Below are 23,276 nucleotides of genomic sequence, written 5' to 3'. Positions count from 1 at the left end.
CATCAGGACCTGGGACATTCACTGCAAGTTCTCTTTGCCACTTAGCTTCTGCATATTCACCTTCCTGGTTTACAGATACGATCTACCACCTCCCCTGGTTTTACCGCGAAGCCCCCATCTCAAATCTGAGGTCCTCTCTGAAGGCTTCAAAAACTAAGCAGAAAAAGAATGATCACTTCTTCAGGTTTTGCCCTGACTAGGCACTGAAATGCCAGTGCTTTTGTGCATCTTTTGTGGGGTTTTTTTTTTTTTTTCAATGCTAAGTTATCACAAAGCTTTTGATTGGTCTTTTCCTTTTCTTCATGGATAAAGATTACAGGAGTTGTTACAAAAGGCAGAGTAGGATAAGGTAAAGTAATGCTTTCTCCTGGAGAGACACACGTGATGGGAGAACTTCATCAGCCAGCTGAAACCACAGAGCTCTATCCCCATTTTTGAAATGGTTTAAACTCCATATTAAGATAATGAAGGTAATTTATAAAGACAACATTTGTGAATAAGACAAAGGATTTAGAATAAGCTAATAATGAAAAATTCTAATATGTTGTATGTATATTTATTTAAAAGCTTCCCCTAAAGCTTTCTGTTTCATATCTAACACAGATTTAACTTTTTTTTTTTTTTTTTTTTTTTTTTGCTTTTTATGGCCGCACCTGTGGCATATGGAAGTTCCCAGGCTAGGGGTTGAATGGGAGCTGCAGCTGCTGGCCTACGCCACAGCCGTAGCGATGCCAGATCCTTAGCTGACCGAGCAAGTCCAGGGATCTAACCTACATCCTCATGGACACTAGTCAAGTTTGTTACCGCTAAGCCACAATAGGAACCCCTAGGAATTTTTATAATAAAGGAAAGATGGGAACCAACTTTTTTTTTTTTTTTTATTGAGGTATAACTGACATACAACATTACAGTGAGATAACTTCTACTACTGTACAGGCATCTTTCTTGAACCAACTCAATGGCTGTGCTGAAACAGTACTGCCACCTAGTGGCTTTATGACTTCATACAGTTTTTAAGGGTAGACAAAACCTACTGCAGGTTCATGCCCATTCATTTTTCTTTCTCCTTATTCAACTTAGACTATTCCTTCTAGCCAGGTTTGGTCTTTCCCCATGTTTCCAATTCTATATTCCCTTTCATGCTATTTCATTCAATAAAATGCTTCCCACTCTTACAAAACCAAGGTAACTTATAGCTCTCTTGGGGCTAAATCTTATAAGATATTCCATAAAATGTTTCTTATTATCTCACGATTCTGGTTTGTAAAAGTCATATAGTACTACAGCCAAAACTACCACCTGGTGTACTTCTAGGACCTTATCTTAATCTATCACCTGATACACTCACTGGCTTATATTTTACTCTAGTCACTACTTTCTTTTGATTAATTTAGGTATTAGTTTTATTAGCCACTTAATATAAATAATTCTTTGTGGATTCATTTTATAATAAGTGGCCTTGAAGGACTAAATTATAGGTTTGGTTCCTTGTTATAATTTACATTTCATATAAATATCTAAACGTTCAGATTTCTGCATACTCCCCCAAACCCAAATATTAATTTTCAACAATTACTTCCATGGGAAATTAATTCCACATGAAAGAGATAAATAGAAAAAAATCTAACTTTGACAGATTCCTAAATCAATATACAGTAAATTTTACAGTTTTCTGTAATCTGTTTCAGAAGCTGTAACAGAATAATTAAACTTGCAATTGTAACTAAGGCTAATACTATTTACTAGAAACGTTTCATACCTCTGTCCAGAGACCCATATAGAGATTTTCCCATGGATATTCTTTTTCCCTTGGGGCTGCTGTAAGTAGGTGAGTACTAAATGTTGCCACTTGCTTGGGAGGAAAATATTCTCCTGTGATTCAACCTGTGCTAGTAAAACAGCTTTCATGTCATCATTTGAATCCATGCACACACTACACAAAAAGAGAAAAGGTATAGGCTGAAAACATGAAATCTCTGGTCTCAGTATTTAACATGTATAACAACTATAATTCTAGATATTTATGTGAAATTAAAAATCAGTTCTATTATTAAACTAACTTGAAAAGTCAGTAGGTCTTTGTTTTACAACATAATCTGTTGAGTTACTGTATTATACTATTACCTCAATTCATGAACTAAAACAGATTTGTCTCAATTGCTGGGGTTAACAATTTGGGCAATAATTTTCAGAATCTGATTTGCAGAAAAAATTACTACTGCCTGTATAGTCATTGCTTTTTAGACATTGCAGTATAATATTTGGTTCATACAAAAATTAATATATACCACATGTAAATGTCTAAATGCCAGATGTATTGTTGGTTTAACCTACTTTGGGAGATTGCTAAGAGCATTAAGATATAATTTATATAAATAGTAACCTTCATGACATTTACAGAGCAGAGATCCCTCAGTACCATATTTAAAGTTTTATAAAAATAGTTAATACCATTTACACTCACTCAATACAAATAAAAAACTTGTATTTATATTAGTTAACAAAGGAGGTAGGAAAAAGTGACAAGATTGCAAGGAGAACCTAAGCTTAATAGATAATGGCTATTAAATATATAATTTGCATGAAAAACAGCTGCCTGATAATAACATCATAAGACCACTGCAATCTGATAGAATACTTTCATGGATAAGACTTCAGTAAGTATTTGGTCTAAGATACAACTAAGAATTACCATAAGCTAGTTAAGTTTAATTACAGATTTCTAGAAAGAATAATATATTGCTACACAGATTAATAACTGCTGAAATGTATCATCTTTTAATAAGAATTTTCTATTTTGCTGTAATGATCTTTATTAGATTTCACATTAAATTACATAAATTATTTAAATACATGACCTATTCATGGGGGGCTGAGGATAATTGTTACCGAAAGATAAAAGTGCCGCTGTGGGGATCAGCCCACACTTGGATCATCAATGCTTTGGATCCCAATGAAATCATATGAATACAGCCTTCTTCAATGAGTCTTTCACCAGGATTTATGTACTCTGCACCTTCTGGTCTGCTGTTCTCTAAGAGAAAAAGATGTTAGAATGATCAGTTAGGCAGTTGATAAAAACTGAGTGGAAAAATGAATCCGAAAAGAATGCAAAGCATGGTTGTTCAACTGCAGTAAATTATCTACCTGGAATGTCTGAACCTGACCCATTCCAGACAACATTTCCAAAATTTAGATTCTAACACCAAAATAAGCACAAGGAGTTAAAACAGCAATTGAGTGCAATAAGAGTTATTGAACATTTTAAAATATACGATAACGAGGGCTAATTGTGGAAATGAACAGACTGCTGTGATGTCATTGTGGTGACCTATTACTGTCTGTGCCTTGATTCTTTTATGGGTGGACTGGGTCACTGTGACGTCAGGGCCCCACACCCCACTGCCACATGCTGTGCACTACCAAAAATCCCTACAATTATTACAATAGCATGCCCTTTAAAAAACCGACATTGAAATTCCCTTTAGAAAAATTGTGGAGTTTGAACATACTCATTGTTTAGATTCCCTGATGCATGATCTCTGAATGCAAGTGCTACATGATCTGAAACTCTGCCATGTGTTTCTAAGACAAGCGGAGGTAAATGCTCTAAGCTTTGGGCCATCTGGTTATGGATCCTGACTTCTCTCTCTCTCACTACTTAAACCCTAGCACTATCCTCGTCCATGCCATCTATCACTATGACTCATGATCTTATGTAAAGCTATGTTACTTAAGATGCACCAAAATACAAAATGCATGTCCAAAGGCTCAGACTTTTAGAGAAGATAAACACTGCCAGTTATTAGACTGCATATATTAGACTGCTGCCAATTTTCTGTGGGTACAGCCACTAATAACTTTTAAGAATAACCCCTTGAGCAACGATAACAGTCTTAAAAAAAGACTTAAATTTATTGATTATTTTGAGGACTACTGCCCGAGATATATAAGATGTACAGAAATCATATCTGATGTAATATTTAAAAAATATTTCCATATCAAATCTGAATTTGTATAAATAAAAGACCAGAACAAAAACTAGTGTCTTCCCAGGAACTCAGAGTAGCAATATTATAAATATTTCTTCAGTCGGTGCTCATGAAAATCTTGTGAGGTAAGTATTACCATCCCCATTTTGAGGGTGACGGAGCTGAGATGCTAAGAGGTCAAATAACTTCCTCAGTGGCACACAGCTGGTTTAGTGGCAAAGGATGTGTTATCACTGTAATGTTGTCCTCATCTCTCTTCAAATTTTTTGTGTATATACTATTTTTAAATGTTCTTTTAAAATGCTTATGCAAATTATCTTTCAAAAACACATTTTCTAATACATCTTTACAATAAGAAATTTTTAAAATGTTCCCAACACTTACTTTTCTTAGGTCATTGTTTATAAATATACACATTTTATGAGATGTATATTTATATTTCTACTGACATTTATAAGATATAAATATCCATTTTATAAGAGACTGTTTACATTGTGATTACTCCCACTTGAAAATGTGAGAAAGAAGAGTTCCCTTTGTAGCTCAGAGGCTTAAACACCCGACTAGTATCCCTGAGGATGCGGGTTCAATCCCTGGTCTCACTCAGTGGATTAAGGATCCAGCGTTGCCACAAGCTGTGGCACAGGTCACAGATTCAGTATGGATCTGGCAGCCACAGCTCTGATTCAGGAAGTTTCCTAGCCTGGGAACTTCTGTATGTCAGATTTAAATCCCTTCCTATCACTTACCAGCGACATATACTGGTCATGCTGCTTAATGCCATCTGCAAATTCGGACAGTATGAGCACTCGCCTTACTGAACTACTGTGAAGATTAAATATATATATGAAAAGAGCAAAGTGATGCACCAGGAAGCTCTTGTGTCTACATTAGCATCGTCACCAGTACTATCACATGTATACTGCTCAGAGCTATCAACTCATAGGTGGCAAAATTTAATTCACAAGAGAAAACACTATAATTACCTGAAACGTTAACTCATCTGCTAAGATTTCTCAAAAGTTCAGGGCCCTGGGCTAACCTATAGAAGTACATAAATATGCTATAATAACTTGGCTATATGTCAGTGGAACAGTAGATTCAGAGCTCCCACTGGGAATCAGGTGACACTTCCCAAACTTCAGTCTTCACAGTGTCACGGAGTTTTTCCTTTCCATCTGTAGGTCAGTGGTAGAAGACGCCCCCACACTCCACCCCCATCATCTTTGGAAAGTAGGCACTAGGAAGAGGCCTAGTGTCCTGAAACAGAGGCTCCAGTGCAGTGGTAAGCTTTGTGGAATGAAGAGTTTTGGAGACCAGCACCTCCATCTAATCATAACCCCCTTAAACATCTCTCTTATTTAGTCATTTCATCCATTCCATGGACCCTAATTCCTATCACCATGAGCTACTTTGTAACAAGTGGGTTCTTCCTACCTAGCAGTTTCATAGTAGCGTAACAGCAATTCGATCAGTTATAGAAAGAACTAGAATGAAATTTACTCTCACTCTGGAGGTTGGCTGACACATTTAGACAGTCTGTGATGGGAACTAGGAGAGAGATGCTGAGGTAAGATATAGCATAAGAAGAAGAGCGTGAACTACAAGAGAGGTGAGACGAACTGGAGGTGGACTCTGGATGAACAGGAGCTGGGAAACAGACAGCACAAGGACGGAAAAGTGGCAGAAGTGTTTTATCTTCTCCTTTTCAAACATCAGGGGCCACCCAAACCTAGTAATAGGGTCAAGAAAGAAGCAGTAAGTGGGATGGTGACCCCACAGGCTTTGGAGAGTGGGAGCCTGGCTGCTGTTACCAAGGCAGCCCATGTGAAGAACAGGCTGGGAATAAGTCAGAGCAGTGCTGCGTTCCCCACCCTCAGCTAGAGCTGCTGTCTGTTAACTGCCATCATACCTGTTTCATCAAAGCTACTATCCCGCAAGATTAATGATTTGTTTCTTTTCTTTATCTTCTTTCCTTTTTCTGTGGTGCTCTCAGCTTCATGGATACACTCCACATTAAACCACAGTGAGACGCTGAAACCATCTGACAGGTGTGGCCAACAGTTCTGTCCCAGTAGCGGCAGGTGCACGGGGGCTATGTGCCAGGAGGAGAGCAGCTGCTGGGGGAAACCGTCGCTGTCAGCCTCTTTCCTGCTCCGAGAAACTCGTGCTCTCCTCAGTAACCCCATGGCCTTGCTGTTGAGAATCCCAGGACCCTTTTGTGATGAAACACCATTGCTTAAATTGGGAGTATGCAGGAAAGGAAAGGTTAGATATTGTGAAGGACTCATAGCAATGTCACTTTCAACAATTCTGAGAATACCTAGAAGAAGAATTTCCTGGAAAAAAAGAAAATCAAACAAAACTTTATAATCATGTTATAAGGTACATAATAATCTGGAAAGTTATCAATGAAAATACAATCATATACATATCAATTCCTATTAAAATACCTCCCTATCTACCATACCATTAAATTTTCTTTATTGTGTGTCTGTAGTTAAGATAAAATATGAAATAGAGATTTTAGTCTTAAAATATGTAATCTCTTGTGGCTAATCTGTTTTAGATTTAGATGCTTTTAAGATACAAACCTATAAGGTTATACATTGGTTTTAAGTATTATAAATACAATAATTATATCAAGGATCATTTCTACTAAAGAAAGTTTATTTCTAAGCACACTATAGTTGCTTCTCTCAATTATTTGTTTTTTCATTTTTTTTCAATTATTTTTAAATGAAGGCTATAACTAGGGACTCTAAAAATACTACAGATTTCTAAATGGTATTTACAGCATGACTGACTATATAAAATTGAGTGCTTAACTACTTTCTACCTTATTTTAAAAGGCTTTTCCCTAATCAAATAAATTTTTGTTCATCCCTATTTGGTAAACAAATAGGTTTTCAGGTTCTATTTATAATTACAGGTTTTTGGTTAAACTGAAAAGCAGAATGTATGGGAGAGATGAGAGGTAATGAGCATTTAATTAAAGGGAAAAGCAATGACTAAGGAGACAAATAAAAAAATAGAAGAACAGAAGACTAACCTAGTACAATGTGCTACTCAGGCCTAAAATAACACATAATGTTGATTATCACAATGAAAAATGAACTCAGAAAAACAAAATAGAAATGCTCCATGAATATACAGTTAGTTCTAAACTGTCTACCCTGGTGGTCCTGGTGTCGTGTTCCACAGAGCTCCCTCGGAGTTTCCAAGGCCTAAGTGTGGTGGTGACACAGGCAGGGCTCAGGAACATCCAATCCTCCTGCCTCAAAGGAAGTGGCTCCAAGTTTTCTGGTTTGTTTTTGTTTGTTTGTTTGTTTTATTTTTGGGGCCACACCCACAGCATATGGAAGTTCCCAGGCTAGGGGTCAAATCAGAGCTGTAGCTGCCGGCCTACACCACAGACACAGCAACCCCAAATTTGAGCCGTGTCTTCGACCTACACCACAGTTCATGGCAATGCCGGATCCTTAACCCACTGAATGAGGCCAGGGATCGAACCCACATTCTCATGGATGCTAGTGGGGTTCATTAACCGCTGAGCCACAAAGGGACCTCTGGTTTTCTGTTTTATTTGCTTATGCTTCTATTCAAAATTTCATTATAAAAGTGGTTTCTCAGCAAGGAACAGTCTAAAGGTCACTACACTGCACCAGTGAACAAGCAATAGAAGGTAACTAAAGAGTGAATGATAATTTTCTTTAAAAAAGGGTAACCCTCAAAAAGGTTAGAACTGCTTATAATTATCTTTAGTAATGAAAATTATTTAGCATTTCTTAAGCACAAAGATTGGGGTGGCATGGGGTAAAGAGACTATGATCCCAGTGATAAGTCTAAAAGAGGTGAAATGGTTAAAACTGTGCAAATAATAAAATAATTGAGAATTTCTCACACAATAACATGGAGCTGACTATATAATAATCACTACATCAAAAGAGGGGCCTTAGAAATTTCTAAATAATAAAAAAAATTCTATTAGGTATCAATAAAAAGTGTTAAATTATATATTTACTGTACAAGGAGATTTCTCCAGAAATATTCTCAAAAGAAGGGTTAGCTCTTCTGAACATGTTCTTGAACTCATCAAAGATACCAAAAGATCCACCAATACTCTCTGGCATGCTAAATTAAAGAGAGAGGAGAAAAATTAAAGCCAATACACAATTAAAGGAACTGAATAAGCAATTTCATTGACAGAGATCAAATATTATAGTCATATCTTAAATGTATTATAAATAATCTAATAATACAAAAATTTGCTGAAGAAACAGCAATATGATTCAATGTAAACCAAGTAACCAACTGACAAAAAAACAATAAAACCATTTTTTCTTAAAGGCTGGTTAGATTCAAGTAAAATACAGGTATTATTTTTTAAGAGATAAATAAATTAATATATTTCTTAAATAAATTGACACTGTCAGGTAATGTTTAATTTGTAACTATAACTTCTTAAATAGAAAATTAGATGAAATAGTAAAGATTATGAAAACACTGAAATATCATAATGATTAGTTTGAACATTTTCTTTATCATGGGGTTTAGCAGGAAATATAATTGGTAGTGTACAATTCATAGAACCTTTTAGAGTAAAATAGTAACTATTATTTGTAGCACACATTACATTGATCAAAGTATATTTACATGCATTATCTCAGCTGATGCTAACAAAAAAAATTCCTACACATTAAAGATTATCTCCATTTTGGACATGACAAAAATAATCCTGATGTGAAACTTGAGGATGGAAGCCATGATTCAGCAACATTTTGTAGAAGCAGTGAACTGATACAGTAGTCTAAGAGTAGATGTATCTAGAAAGAAACTTGCAACAAAACTATAAAACAGCATAGACTTTATCCTGTAAGTAATATAAATACGTTAAAGGTTTTAGAGTAACAAAGAAGTACAATCAAAGTAAAGTGGATGTGCCAAAGGGAAGGTTCCAATTCAAAACAGGGGAATAGAGATATACATACAAATACATATATACTTGTCTTTGTTCACTATTGAAAAGCTGCTGAACTAAAGGTACAGAATTACAAAAAGGAAGAAACCTATAACAGGAAAAAAAAAAGTAGGGGAGGCAGTGGGCAGTGGGAACACATCAAGTGAGAGATTTAAAAATATTTCTTGAAGATGGAAAAATAGATAAAAGAGAAAGCTGCAGCCTAGGATCTCTAGGCTCAGAGGAATGGAGGGCCAATCAGTCCAAAATCTGGACAGGAAGTAAGAACAGGGCTGCAAACACAGGGATTCATAACAGGCCTGTCTGTGAACATCCACCTCTCTCCTGGTTTCTGAGTGTAGAGCACAGATAACTCACCTTTTACCCTTATGCCATCGACCTGTTAACTTTTCTCTAAAGACCTGAATGAACTGCCAGAGTAAAGCTGAGATGTATGGTGGGATAGGAGCATCAGAGCTACCAAGTACAAACGCAAGTCTGCAGACAGACCAAGTTGCCTAACCAAGGCGAAAAACAGGAACTGAAGTAAGCCTGAATGCCACTCACCAGGCCATGCACCCTGGCATTGGGCCATGCTGCTAGATGAAGGTATGCCTTCTTTTTAGCATGAAGACACTATTTGCTTACCACGCTCTACGTTTTCCTAATGTACACAACATGCCACATGGGGTAACAGTGGCCCTACAGCCACCCCTCCACACACAAAGTAAAGCTTTATTATTGTATTTTGGGAGCCCCTATCATCTACTGGCACATCCACACCCACATTCTGAGCTCTTCAACAGAATGTCCATTCAGGGTGTATGCCAAAAAGCAAAACAAATTTACTTTCGAAACATTAGAGGAAATCACCAACAGCTTTCTTCAGTAGAAATGGGCAACAAAGGTTCACAAAATACTCAAGAAACAGCAACATAGAAGAGAAAAACCAAGATATAAAAAAAAACCTGATAAACTGACACAGAAGAAACTAGGATAATTAGGGGGAGGGAAAAATCTTTAAAAAAGGTTAATTACTATATATGTAATTACTATATATGTGTGTGTGAAAGAAAATATTACATCCTTGTATGAAAATGGAATAGCTACAAAACAAAAAGGTGCTCTTAAAAATTAAAAGGTAATTGGCAAAATTAAAAATTGAATAAAAGGTTGGACTATGATCGAAGAAATCTCCCAGAATACAGTACAAAAAGAGAGTAGATAATAAAAGAGATAAGACATATGCAAAATCAATCCAAGAAGGCATGAGATTACAATTAGAATGCAAGAAAAAAAGAAAGCAGAGAACATGCAAAGGAGATAATTATTTTTAAAAATAATAAATCATTGTGAACATGGGTTAGACCTTCCTAGATATACCAAAGGCATGGCGATGAAAGCTGAAATAGATGAACCAGACTTCATCAAAATAAAATTTGTACTTCAAAGTATACCATTAGAAAGTGAGAGGATAAGCCAAACAATGGGGGAAAATATTTGCAGATCACATATTTGACATGGGGCTTTTATTTAGAACACATAAAAATCTCTTACAACTCAATAATTAAAAACATAAATCACCCAGTTTAAAGATGGTTAAAGGATTGGATAGAAATTTCCCCAAAGAAATCCAAAGAAAATACAGAAATGGCCAACTCCACATGAAAGTATGCTTATCACTAGCGATCAAGAGGAAAAAAAATCAAAGTCATGATGAGATATCACTTCGCACTCACTAGGATGGATACAATTCAAAAAGACAAATATGTATTGGCAAGGATGTGAAGAGATTAGAACCCTCATATATTGTTGGGATAGAGTGGTGCAGCCACTTTGGAAAACAGTCTGGCAGTTCCTCAAATGGCTAAACACAGAGTTACTGTAAGACCCAAAAGAAATAAAAACATATGTCCATGGAAAAACTTTACGTGAGTGTTCATGGCACCATTAGTCATAGTAGAAAAAAAAGTAAATCAATGCAAATGTCCAAATATCCATCAACTAATGAATGGATAGATAAAATACAACAGAATATTATTCAGCCAAAAAGAAAGAAAAGGAAGGAAGGAAGGAAGGAAGGAAGAAATGAAGCAAGGGAGGATAAAAGTAACTTTATGGGAAAGAAATCTGACAAACAGTGTTTAAACCAGGTGATCAAGGTTAATATCAACAGTCATAAATCATCTTGGAAGTACGTACCCTTGATATAATGAAAATGGCACTTTACCTCTATGCTTTTCCTCCAAAAAGCCATATCCCCATATCCCAGTGTAATCATGATTTCTTACAGAGGTGCCAGGACCACTCAATGGGAGGGGAGACTTTTCAACAAATGTTTCTGGGAATATTGGAAATCCACAAACAAAAGAATGAAGTTGAACCCTTACCTAGCACCATACAAAAATGAACTCAAAATGGATCAAAGACCTAAACTTAAGCACTAAAATTATAAAACTCTTTGAAGAAAATGTAGGAGAAAAGTTCTTGACACAGGATTTAGGAACAATTTCTTGGATATAACACTAAAGGCACAGGCAACAAAAGAAAAAAATAGACAAACTGGACTTCATAAAAATTTTAAACTTTTGTGCATCAAAGAATACTATCAACAGAGTAAAAAGGCAATCCAAAGAGTGAGAGAAAATATTTTCAACTCACAAGCTGATGAGGAATTAATAAGAAAAATATATGGATAACTTCTAAAACTCAGTAACAAAAAAATATCCTGACTTAAAACGAGGGTAAACTGGAGTTTCCATTGTGGCTCAGTGGTAATGAATCCGACTAGTATCTATGAGGACAGGTGTTCGATCCCTGGCCCTACTCAATGGGTTAAAGGATTCGGCATTGCCAACAAGCTATGGTATAGGTTGAAGATGCAGCTCAGATCCAGCGTTCTGTGGCTATGGCATAAAATGGGCCAGCAGCTGAAGCTCTGATTCGACCCTTAGACTGGGAACTTCAACATGCCATGGGTGCAGCCCTAAAAAGCAAAAAAAAAAGGGGGGGGGAGGTAAAGGATTTGAACAGACATTTCTCCAAAGAATATATACAAATGGCTAACAAGTACATGAAAACACAATTAACATCACTAATCATTATAGAAATGCAAATCAAAACCACAGCAAGATGCCACAATAATGAGAAAAACATCAAATTCCAGTATCACTGTCCATTCTGCAGTATGAGCAGTTCTCAAAATTCTTAAGGTCATCAATCGAGGAAAATCTAAGAAACTGTCACAGACAAGAGGAACCTAGGAGATCTGACAACCAAATGTAATGTGTATCCTGGATAAGATCTTTAAACAAAAAAACAACATTATGTAAACATTAAGGCGATCTGAATAAACTATGGACTTCAGTTAATGTATCAATATATGTAATTAATTACAACAAATATATTATACTAATGTTAACCTGGGAACTCTGTAATAGTTGCTCAATCTCTCTGTAAAGCTAAAGCTGTTCTAAAAAATAAAGCCTATTAATAAAAAATTAGGAGTTCCCATTGTGGCTCAGGGATAATGAACCCAACTAGTATCTGTAAGGAAACAGGTTCGATCCCTGACCTTGCTCAGTGGGTTAAGGATCTGGCGTTGCTATGAGCTGTGGTGTAGGTTGTAGACATGCTCGGAGCTGGCGTTACTGTGGCTGTGGTGTAGGCTGGCAGCTACAGCTCTGATTCGATCCCTAGCCCGGAAACTTCCATATGCCACAGGTGTGGCCCTAAAAAGACAAATGAATAAAATTAAAAATTAAAAAGCAATCCACACTAAATCAAAATAAAATAGGGAGTTCTCTGATAGCCTAGTGGGTTGAGGCTTCTATATTCTCACCACTGTGGCTCTGGTTGCTGCTGCTGTGCAGTGTTGGTTCAATCCCTGGCCAGGAATTCCCACACTCTGGCTGTGTGGCAAAAAAAGAAAAAAAAAATACACACACAAAAAAACAAACCCAAGAGAGAACCTGAAATAAATGTTGCAACTATCAAAAATGAAATGAAATAAAATAAAATGAAATGAAATAAAATGAAACAAACAATTTTTTTTAAACCTTAAGTACTGAGACATGCTACAGCATGGGTGAAAATATTATGCTAAGTGAAAGAACCCAGTCATAAAAAACCCCCCACATATTCCATTTATGTGAAATATTGAGAATAGGTAAATCTATAAGACAGGAAATAGTTTGTGATCGCCAGGGGACTGGGAATGTGTGTAGAAAGGCTAATGTGACTGGCAAAGGGTATGGGTTTTTTTGGGGGGCAGTAAAAATGTTCTAAAATTGATAACTCTGAATCTACTAAAAAAACACTGAATTGAATACTTCAAATGGGTGAATTGCATAGTATATTAATTATATCTCAACTATACTGCAAATACATTTCAAGCATATGAATTATATCTCAATAAACTGTTATTAAAAGGTAATGGAAAAGAATTTCTCAGGACTAGGTTGGATATAAATCTTCGGATCAAAGGGTCCACTAAAGTGCCTAACACAATAAATAAAAATATACCCACACATTAAATAAGTAAATGGGGGAGAAAGGAAAGCTTTTCCTTTCAGTACAATTCCAATTAATAAATGAAGAAGGAATGATGGAAATAGAAAATTACTATTTGGCAAACACCACAATATTAACTGTTTCAGTCAAAAATCATCAGTGGATGCTAAAATTAGTGGGTTAACATACGATTAAAAAAGGGGGTATTTCCATAGTCTCAAGTTATCTCCCCACAAGATAATTGCGAATAATAAAGAAAAACTACTAACTTTACAATGGAAACACCTAACAAAACAGCACCTTAACCAGGTGATCGAAGTCAACATTACCAGTATTGGTATCATCACATCAATTCTGAGGCATGCCTGCCATAACTCACATAACTTGAATTTAATCACGAGAAAATACCCAACAAACTCAAATTTACATTTTGTGAGTATTAGCCTTAATTCTCCAAACAAAATTTAGGTTTCTCCAACCAAAAACTAGGTTTCTATCTAGTATATATAATATAATCATACTCTATATGAACTTCTCAAACATCTGTGAAAGTACAGAGTAGAATAAAGCAGCAACAGAGTATTTAGACTGGGTTGGAGTCCTCGCAATGCCACTTCCGATGTATATGACCAAACAACTCATCCAGTCCTTGGAATCAAGATCTTCCTCTCTGTAAATTCAAGATACTTACACTATTTCTACAGCATTGGGTGGTTGTGAGGAACGAAAGAGGTGAAACCATAGAGCCCTATGCCGATGGAAGCCATTACTGTTAGCTCTTCATTTCACATAACAACAAAATTATTTCAAAGCAATTGTTTAAAACTAATGTTTTCAACGCACCTTGAAAATCAGAATCAGCCTGTGTTAAAATACTCAAGAACCCTCCTAAAAGATTTTTCACAGTTCCCTGAAGATTAAAAAACAAAAACATAAGAAATTAAGCTTTACTTCATGAAAGCATGAAGCAACTGTAATATCATAATAAATTACTTGATAGTCTATTGTATATACATATCTAGGTATTTTTAAATAAGTGAAAAGAATGCTATGCGTAGGATTACACATAATTTTCATTTTGATTTTCATTCTGTTTTCAAAACAATGACCATATATTAAAATTAAATGCAATTAAAAAATCCATTCTCAGAAATATATTAGGATTCTTATTAGTTAGCCAATGACAACATTAATTTTTTATGCTATTTTGGAGAACTAGGGAAGTAGTACTAAAAGCATACCACTGGTACTAAAAGCATACCTTAAGGTGTTATAAAAGGTAAATAATCATCTCAGTTTTCAGACAAGTTGGGTTAAGTAAGGAGATGAGTAGTTGGGGCATGAGTGTGATAAATGTTGATTATATTTAACTAAATACATCTTTTACCTGTTGCATGAGTAGAAAAATATTCTTTTCTTTCTGCTTGATGATTTTCAAAAAACTCTCAAATACATGGGCAAGCACATCAAGTTTAGCTTTACCAGTAGAAAGCAAACTTAATTCCAGCATGCAAATCTCAGGATAAATTATTTCCCCTTGAGTGAGGTTTTCAAGTAAGTCATGTGGACTGCTTGATGCACTGAAACTTTCTGCTTTAGGCTTTAAGTCTACCCCTAAAAGGGGAAAAGAAAAGATTATTTTTATTCCCTAAACACTGAATACATATTTCAAATCTTGTTCTCATTCAGGAGATAAATGGCAAAAGTGCTATTTATAATAAGATGCTCACAAAACCTTTTCTTATTACTTGACTTTTGATTATAATAAGTATCCTGAATAATCAAATCTATGGATATTTTGAAGATAAATGAATAGCCTTAAAAGTAATTTTGATCTTCACTGGAACTACAAAAATTATCAACAGTAATTTTTATATATACAGATTTAACATACTTCTTTGACATAATTGGGGAAAAAATACTATCACAAACTCTTTTTTTTGTCTTTTGTCTTTTTAGGGCTGTACCCATGGCATATGGAGGTTCCCAGGCTAGGGGTCTAATTGGAGCTATTGCTGCTGGCCTACGCCACAGCCACAACAATGTCAGATCCAAGTCACGTCTGCGACCTACACCACAGCTCACAGCAATGCTGGATCCTCAACCCACTGAGCGAGGCCAGGTATCAAACCTACAACCTCATGGTTCCTGGTCAGATTCGTTTCTACTGCGCCACGACAGGAACTCCCTATCCCAAACTTTTGGACCCCAAAATACCCAAATCAAAGAGCAGTTCATTTGCCTGCCCATATCTCTGTGAAAACAGTCTGTTTGGCTATTGGTTGGATGAATTTTATACTCTGTCTTCTTCATAAGTGAGTAACAAACACTGTCTCACTGAATATTATATTTCGGAAAATTTAACTGCTATACTCTTTAAAAAGTTTGTATAGGTAAGAAATATATAAATTTCTACCTAGACCAAAATTCTTTAAGATCTAGTAAGCAAACTTACAAAAGGGAAGGAATTTGCCATTATAAAATCAGGCCCATACTGTGACAAAACTAACACCATTAAACGAATATTTTCTCAAAAGCACCTGCTCAGGAGGTTGGGGGAGGGGGAAATGAAGGAAGGTGGTCCAAAAGTACAAACTTCCAGTTAGAAGATATCTAAGTCCTGGGATGTAATGTACAACATGATAACCATAGTTACCACCACTGTATGATATACAGGAACGTTAAGAGAGCAGATCGTAAGAGTTCTCATCACAATGAGAAGTGTTGTTTTCTTTTCTTTTTACTATATCTATACAAGATGATGAATATTAACTAAACCTACTGTGGTAATCATTTCACAATATACGTAAGTCAAACCATCATGCTAGACACATGCTTATACAGTGATTAATGTCGATTATTTTTTGAAACTGGAAAAAAGCAAACAAAAATTGTTTAATAAATCAAGTAAGCTATATGAATATACATGTGTGTGGCTTTCAAGTCTGTGGTTGTTCCTTTGTTCTTTTCACCCTCTTTATGGTAAAAAACAAAAACCAAACAAAAACCACCTGCTATGGGTCCATCAAGCTCTTTAAATAGGACATCACTGATTATTCCCATTCACTCAATGGGGAAGAGAAAACAGACTTGGCAGAAGATAAAGCAGTGTAAACTTTGAGAAGACTATAGCCCTGGCACAGTCATAAGACCATCATATAAAAGATGGAGGCTGCCCATAAACCCCTTGGCTCTGATCAACCCATATTCTCCATTTTACCAAGTTGCAGGCCTGGAAACAAAGGCTTGTATGCAGTGTGGTTCCATCTGAGGACCCACTGGGCTGTGGTGAACTAAGAAGAAATCTATGCCACAGCATCTCTGGATGCCACAAAAAGATGTCTGTGTTCCTTGTGTTATTTAATCTTTGTAACAAACTGCCAGCAGTGGTCTTCCTGTCAAGGTCTGCTGGGTAGACCTTTTTTATTTAGACCTCAGTGTAAACATATCTTCAGGGAGGGCTTCTCTGACCACTCAATCACTATCACATCACCCTGTTTTATTTCTTCATTCTGCTTATTTCTGATACTATTGTTTTATCTTTTCCACTAGAATATATATGAAAGCAGGGACTTCCTCTACCCCATATTCTGAGGCACTTGATCAATGTTTGCAATAACAAAATATACCTTATTGTTTTGAATTGCTTACAAGAATGTCAGAATTTGTTGTCAAGATCAAATGAAATGATGACATAATACATTTCTACATGTATGGCAATACAAAATCCTAAAGTGTTATGATTATGAACCATTTTGTTAAATAACAATCTGACTTGCAGAGTTCCCACTGTGGCTCAGCAGTAATGAACCTGACGAGTATCCATGAAGATGTGGGTTTGATCTCTGGCCTCACTCGGTGGGTTAAGGATCTGGCATTGCTGTGTGCTATATATCACAGACACAGCTGGGATCCCACGTTGCTGTGACTATGGTGTAGGCAGGAGCGGTAGCTCTGATTTGACCCCTAAGCTGGGAACCTCCATATGCTGCCGGACGGCCTAAAAAGCAAAAAAAAAACAAACCAAACCAAACCAAACCAAAAAAAAAACCACCAAAAAAACACTGACTTGGAAATCCAATCACATGTATCCTTTCAGTGATATTTTACCATCATCCCGGGTTTCACTGTCCTCTGGATTGCTTTCACTGTCTGCTTCATAACCTTCTTCTTCAACCAGAAGTTTAAAACTACAACACTGAGAATCTTCAGCTTCTTCTGAAAAATCAGCAGGTTGGGATGACAATTCTTCTTCAGGTTGATAACTCTATAAGATCATGTAACCAAAAAGCAAAAGCTGTAATGTTTGCTCATTTCTAGTAAAATGTTTATTTTGCTAGAAATATAAAATATTTCTAATAAATATTTTATTACTCAAAGTATTTATTACTCAAAAGTCATTTTAAGGACAGCTTCAGTATTTTCTTTAAGAAAAATTCTTAGGAATCAATATTAACCCCTGTACGTTATGAAATTCACACAGCATAATTTCCCAGAATCTCTCAGACAACTTGATTAGCAGCTCAAAAAATAGGTGTCCTAACAGAATCAGGTATAGATCATTTCAGTCTTATTGGAAAATAAGCCTAAGAAATTTAATTCTAGTTATATAATAGGAAATAACTAAAAACTAGAATGGGGTAGAATTATACTTACGACTTAATGTTAATAAAAATTTTTTTTTACATATTTGTTCATGAAGAAAGATTTTTTTCCATAGGATTTTTATAACTAAAATGTTTCATAAATTAGATAATCAAAGAAGACATCAAAATTTTTCAGATTAATTTTAAGAATTGACACTGCAACTGTCTACATGCAAGCATCTCAGAAATCAAGAGTTCCAGCATTAATTCCCTGTGTGATATCTTATGACATGAAATTTTCCTTTTCTTACAAAAGTGCTACTAATATCTTCACTTTAGAAAACACACTCAAAGAAGCTCAGAGTACTTTATCATTGCAACAATTAACATTATCATTGCAATTAAAAAAAGGTAGAATAGGAGTTCCCGTCGTGGCTCAGTGGTTAACGAATCCGACTAGGAACCATGAGGTTGCGGGTTCCGTCCCTGCCCTTGCTCAGTGGGTTAACGATCCGGCATTGCCGTGAGCTGTGGTGTAGGTTGCAGACGCGGCTCGGATCCTGCGTTGCTGTGGCTCTGGCGTAGGCCGGTGGCTACAGCTCCGATTCAACCCCTAGCCTGGGAACCTCCATATGCCGCGGGAGCGGCCCAAGAAATAGCAACAACAACAACAAAAAAGACAAAAGACAAAAAAAAAAGAAAGAAAAAAGGTAGAATAACACTTTTTTTTCAATAGGTAGCTATTTTAATCTACCTAGGTATTTTAACATTTTAGGAAGGAAATTTAACATTTCCTAATTAACCAATTGATTCGGTAACTGAAGTGAAGGTGTAAGTAGTTATTTCAGCAAGTTTTTATATTATGACAAACAGTAACACAAAATATTTTTGCAGAAGATGATAAAATATCTATATATGTCTAGAGGAAGGAACTAAAAGAGAAGTTATATAAAGTTAAGAGACAAGTGACAGCTAAATAACTAAAGGTAAAAATAAAACCTGAAAGGAGGGAAATTAAATATATATCACAGTTTTAGAAAAAAAAGGTAAAATAGTTTTGAGAAGAAATGTTAATATGAACAATTAAAAAATTATGATTGCCATTTTCTATGCAAGTAACTAGTTATTTTTATGCTGAGTGATTTAAAATTAAGGTGAGGAGAATGTTCTGGTATGAGCTGTACCAATATAGGATCAAATAAGACAGCTGAGTCATCACCATCCCTGAATTATCACTTAATAAACTATCTGTTATATGCAAGACTTATCAGATAACACATTTCCATTTTATTAGAAGTAATTCTCAGTAAATTTCCAGGTTGAAGAAAAGCATGTCATATGCTTTTTAATGAGACTGGGCACCGAGTGAATACAACCCATCCCAGAGGATGGAGATGGGACCCATCAACTCACCTGACCAAATCCTGGCCCACATGTTCTCACCACGTTCATTGGTATCCTACTCCCCTCCCACACACTTCTGCCTCTGCTAGTCACACCCAAACCACACAACTCTATATGTTGTTCATACCTTCTCAGTCATAGCATCGCTGTGTTCAAAATCTGCTGAATGATTCCCCAATGCAACTCGAAGCAGGGCATCAAATAAAGGCTTTGCTAACTCTGTTTCAATCACCTTTGACTTGGAAAGCTGATCCCTCACTTCAAGCAATATATTTTCCACAGATAAGTTCTAAGGTAAAATGAAAGAGACTAAGAGTATTAATAACATGCTTTAAGAAAAAACGAAACAGTGATACTATAAATGATAATATTAACTTCACTCGTAAAAGCTAGTCCTTGTATTTGCTGTTGATGTAAAATTAAAATGACTGTACAAATATCTAATGCTAATACAAACATCCTACTGTTAAAATGAATAATAACATTTTAATTTATCAAATGCTTTACTCAGCATATTTGGTTTTGAATTTGGATGTATCATGAATTAATTGTACCATGCCAAATATGCGTAGTTGAAACTTTGGAGTTTTGATCACCCATCTCTAGATTTTAGAAATTCCTTCTTGAGATTCCTTAAGACTCTAAGAAGCACTTAGAGTCTACTCCTTTTCTCTTTCTCCCTTCTTTACTTCTTCCCTCTGTTTTTGAACTCTTGCTGCCTGCCTATGTCCCTCTATTAGGGGATGAGGCCATAAAGATGATGGGAAGCTGACTTTTTCCTTAAGGAATTCTCCCGTCCAGAGTGAGACACAGGTACATACAGATACAATGATGACCACACTAGAGCGACCAAGTTCTCTAAGAGCAGGAGAGAGAGAACTGGCCTGAGAGACCTGTCAGAGTGTCCCCAAGGAAGGGCTGCATCACCTGGACAATGAAGAACAAGCTGGAGGCAGCAGGCATGGAAGCAGAGAGAGAGAGAACATGCCAGCAGAAGAACATGTACAAAGGCAGAGAAATTATGACAAAGAATGGCTTCTAGAGAAGCTGTCAGCTCAGCGTGGCTGCCTGAAGCACAGTGAGGGGTAGCAGGAAGAAAAGCTAAATAAGGAGGCGCATGCAAGACTGTGAATGGCTCTGCAGGCTACACTAAAGCACATCTATTTGAATTGTGAGCACTGTGGAAGCATCGAGACATCTTAGACAGGAGGCAAATGTGGAGGCTGGGGCTGCAGCAGGCAAGCCTGTTGGCTGACAGGACAATTAGGAGTGAGTAAGGAAAGAAGGGATCTTCCATGTTCGAAGTTTCCTCAGAAGCAGCGTCTGAAACCGAGGATTCCTTTTTAGCTGAGATGTGCTCTCAGGAGAGATTTGTAAAGGTATGAGGGAAGGAGAATATGAGAGGGGAAGAATCCAGGAAAAGATGTGGTTTCAGAATGATGTCTAGCGCCAGCCCAATTCCATGGGAAGTGCTAGAGCCTGAACTGTACCACAGAGATTGCCCCCACCCCCAGAGAGCCACACCCAACAGTCACTGGCTGTGGGCACCCTTCCCAGGTCAGCCCAGGGCGTCCTTGGGATGTGGGTGCAGATGTGAGTCCTCAGCAGCCAACATCTGCAGTGGACAGCAGATGGGTGGATGGACTTGGGAGGGGAACTCGGCAAGGCCCAAGCAGAATCACACCAAGACTGAACTTCCAAAGGCAATATCCATTAGGACTCATCTGACATTTAACACATAGCTAATGCCTTTTGGGTTGGTAAATTTGCCACAGGTGGGTTCTGTATCCCAAACTAAACCATCAGCTTCTTGAGGGCAAGAAGTGGGTCACATACATTGCTGTGCACTTCACAGTCCCTGGTTCTGTGCTAAGCATACAGGAACTGCACAAAACTTAGAATCTTTGGAAAAACAAAAGTGACAACAGAATTATGTTAGAACAAAAAAATATATATTCCACCATAGTTGGACGAAGGACAAGTTATTACCTGATGTGGTAACTCCAATTCCATCTTTTGCTGACTAGCTCTGGTGCCATGAAGACAAATGGCCAGAAGGGCTTCCAAAAGTCGTATACTCTGAAGGGAGGCCTCACTTTCTCGATGCATAAATACCTTTGCTTCCTCAGGAGCAGCCTCAGCAGCTGGAGTTTGTTGCACATTTACAGAAGAAATACATGGTGATTCCAACTTACCTACACTGTCAGCACTCTTTTCTAGACTACCCAGTTCTGATGGGGTGGGGTCACTTTCTATAGTCAAAGATAGTAAGTTTTCCTTCACAGTGATCGCAGATGGAGAAGTTTTGTTTAGATTCTGGCTTTCATAGACATTTATGTCACCTTCCTTTCTGCCTTGCTCCTCTTCAGGACCTCTGAACAGTTCCTGTATTATCATAAATATTAATTTATGGCATACTTGCAGACCACCGAGCCTATAAAACTGTTTCTGGAAAACTGGGCTCAACATGTAGATCCAGCGACACATTAACCAAATGTCTGCTGCCTGGTGCATCTGCTCAGGAGAGGGCAGGACGAGGCTCTCCAGAGATAAACACGGCAGCATGAGCCGCAAAGGCTCGCTTGCCGTGCTGTCGTAGCCGGAGGTATCTTCGGAATCATTGGCTGATTCTCTGTCAGATTCTGCTTCTTTACTGACACACAAGAACGCCACACAGAGGAACAGGTTGATCGTGTTGATGTGGACATCCCGGGTGACAGACTTCTGTTTCCTTGGATAAGCGTCTCTGAGGCGGGCATAAAATTTGCTAAGACTCTGAGAATCTGAGTAAGCTTGCTGGTTATGCGAAGTACCTACACTTAAAGATGACAGCTCCTTCTGTTCAAGGTCTGTCCCATCAATACCTGGAACTGAATCTTTTTGTTGTTCCCCTAGGCTGACTATCAGCGTTTCAAATGCTTTCAAGGAGTGATTTCGAATACCATCTAAGTAATTTAATTCAATTATTTGATTTACTCCATTACAACTTAAAAACAAATCTCTTATTACCCTGTAAGAGAAAAAAACACACAAGAGATTTTACATAAAGAAACATCATTTACAAACAGGTACATGTAGTATTGAAATATGTCACTGCTGCATACACTAATTCAATTAATCAATTATCTGGTGAAGTTCCCAATCAGATATGACTAGGATCTCAAATTGATTCCTAATTACTTTCACATCCTTCTTCAAATACTGCATGTATGACTCTAGCAGCATTTGAAAAAGAACAGATTACATACACCTCAAGTTAAACGAAGCAATTCAGCAAAGAATATTTTTCTCCAAATGACAAGCTTTTTTATACAAATTCTCAATGCCACAACCACCACCACGCTTGCAGGCAGGATGGCATTTGTGCGTCCATTTGTTTGTCTGCCTGATGGTATTCAAGGCTTTTGTTTTTTTTAAATCTTTGCCTCATAAGGAGAAAAACCAAACTCAAGATATGAAATTTTTCAGCTCTCTTAGGCTAAGACTCATGGGTCTTAGAATCTAAGCAATAAATATAAATCAGCTCAACAGAGATCCAATTTGTCCACAAATATGCCAAGGAGTTATATAACTTTCAAGTCAAAGTCAGTTCTATTCAAACAATGTCAGAATGTCAGGAATTAAAAAAAAAAGATTGCGAAAATAATGATCATATAGTTAGATTGTATCTTATTACACATTTTAAAAATGGTACATGCATTGATTTGACAGCCCAAACTACTTATCAGAAACAAGCTTTACTTATAAAATTATTATTATTTTTTTGTCTTTTGTCTTTTTAGGGCCACTCGTGGCATATGGAGGTTCCCAGGCTAGGGGTCC

The 23,276-nt window shown here is 36.7% G+C and overlaps 1 protein-coding gene across 14 annotated transcripts in view; it reads right to left on the bottom strand.

Annotated features, from left to right (window-relative positions):
- The window catches only part of LYST (lysosomal trafficking regulator), a 200,981-nt gene that overhangs the window by 113,621 nt on the left and 64,084 nt on the right, over window positions 1–23,276 (bottom strand). For all 14 annotated transcript variants that reach the window (XM_047761703.1, XM_047761702.1, XM_047761701.1 and 11 more), the window contains 9 exons: window positions 21,444–22,464; window positions 19,582–19,743; window positions 17,575–17,731; window positions 14,852–15,078; window positions 14,308–14,374; window positions 8,017–8,126; window positions 5,905–6,331; window positions 2,890–3,034; window positions 1,760–1,933 (listed from right to left, as the gene is read on the bottom strand). In XM_047761703.1, the coding sequence (XP_047617659.1) occupies window positions 1,760–1,933; window positions 2,890–3,034; window positions 5,905–6,331; window positions 8,017–8,126; window positions 14,308–14,374; window positions 14,852–15,078; window positions 17,575–17,731; window positions 19,582–19,743; window positions 21,444–22,464 (2,490 nt within the window). The remainder of the gene's footprint in view (window positions 1–1,759; window positions 1,934–2,889; window positions 3,035–5,904; window positions 6,332–8,016; window positions 8,127–14,307; window positions 14,375–14,851; window positions 15,079–17,574; window positions 17,732–19,581; window positions 19,744–21,443; window positions 22,465–23,276) is intronic.

The sequence above is a fragment of the Phacochoerus africanus genome, chromosome 15 (genome assembly GCF_016906955.1).
Source record: "Phacochoerus africanus isolate WHEZ1 chromosome 15, ROS_Pafr_v1, whole genome shotgun sequence".
NCBI classification, from domain to species: Eukaryota; Metazoa; Chordata; class Mammalia; order Artiodactyla; family Suidae; genus Phacochoerus; species Phacochoerus africanus.
Note: the sequence above shows the minus strand (reverse complement) of the source record. Positions and strands in the feature narration are given on the sequence as shown.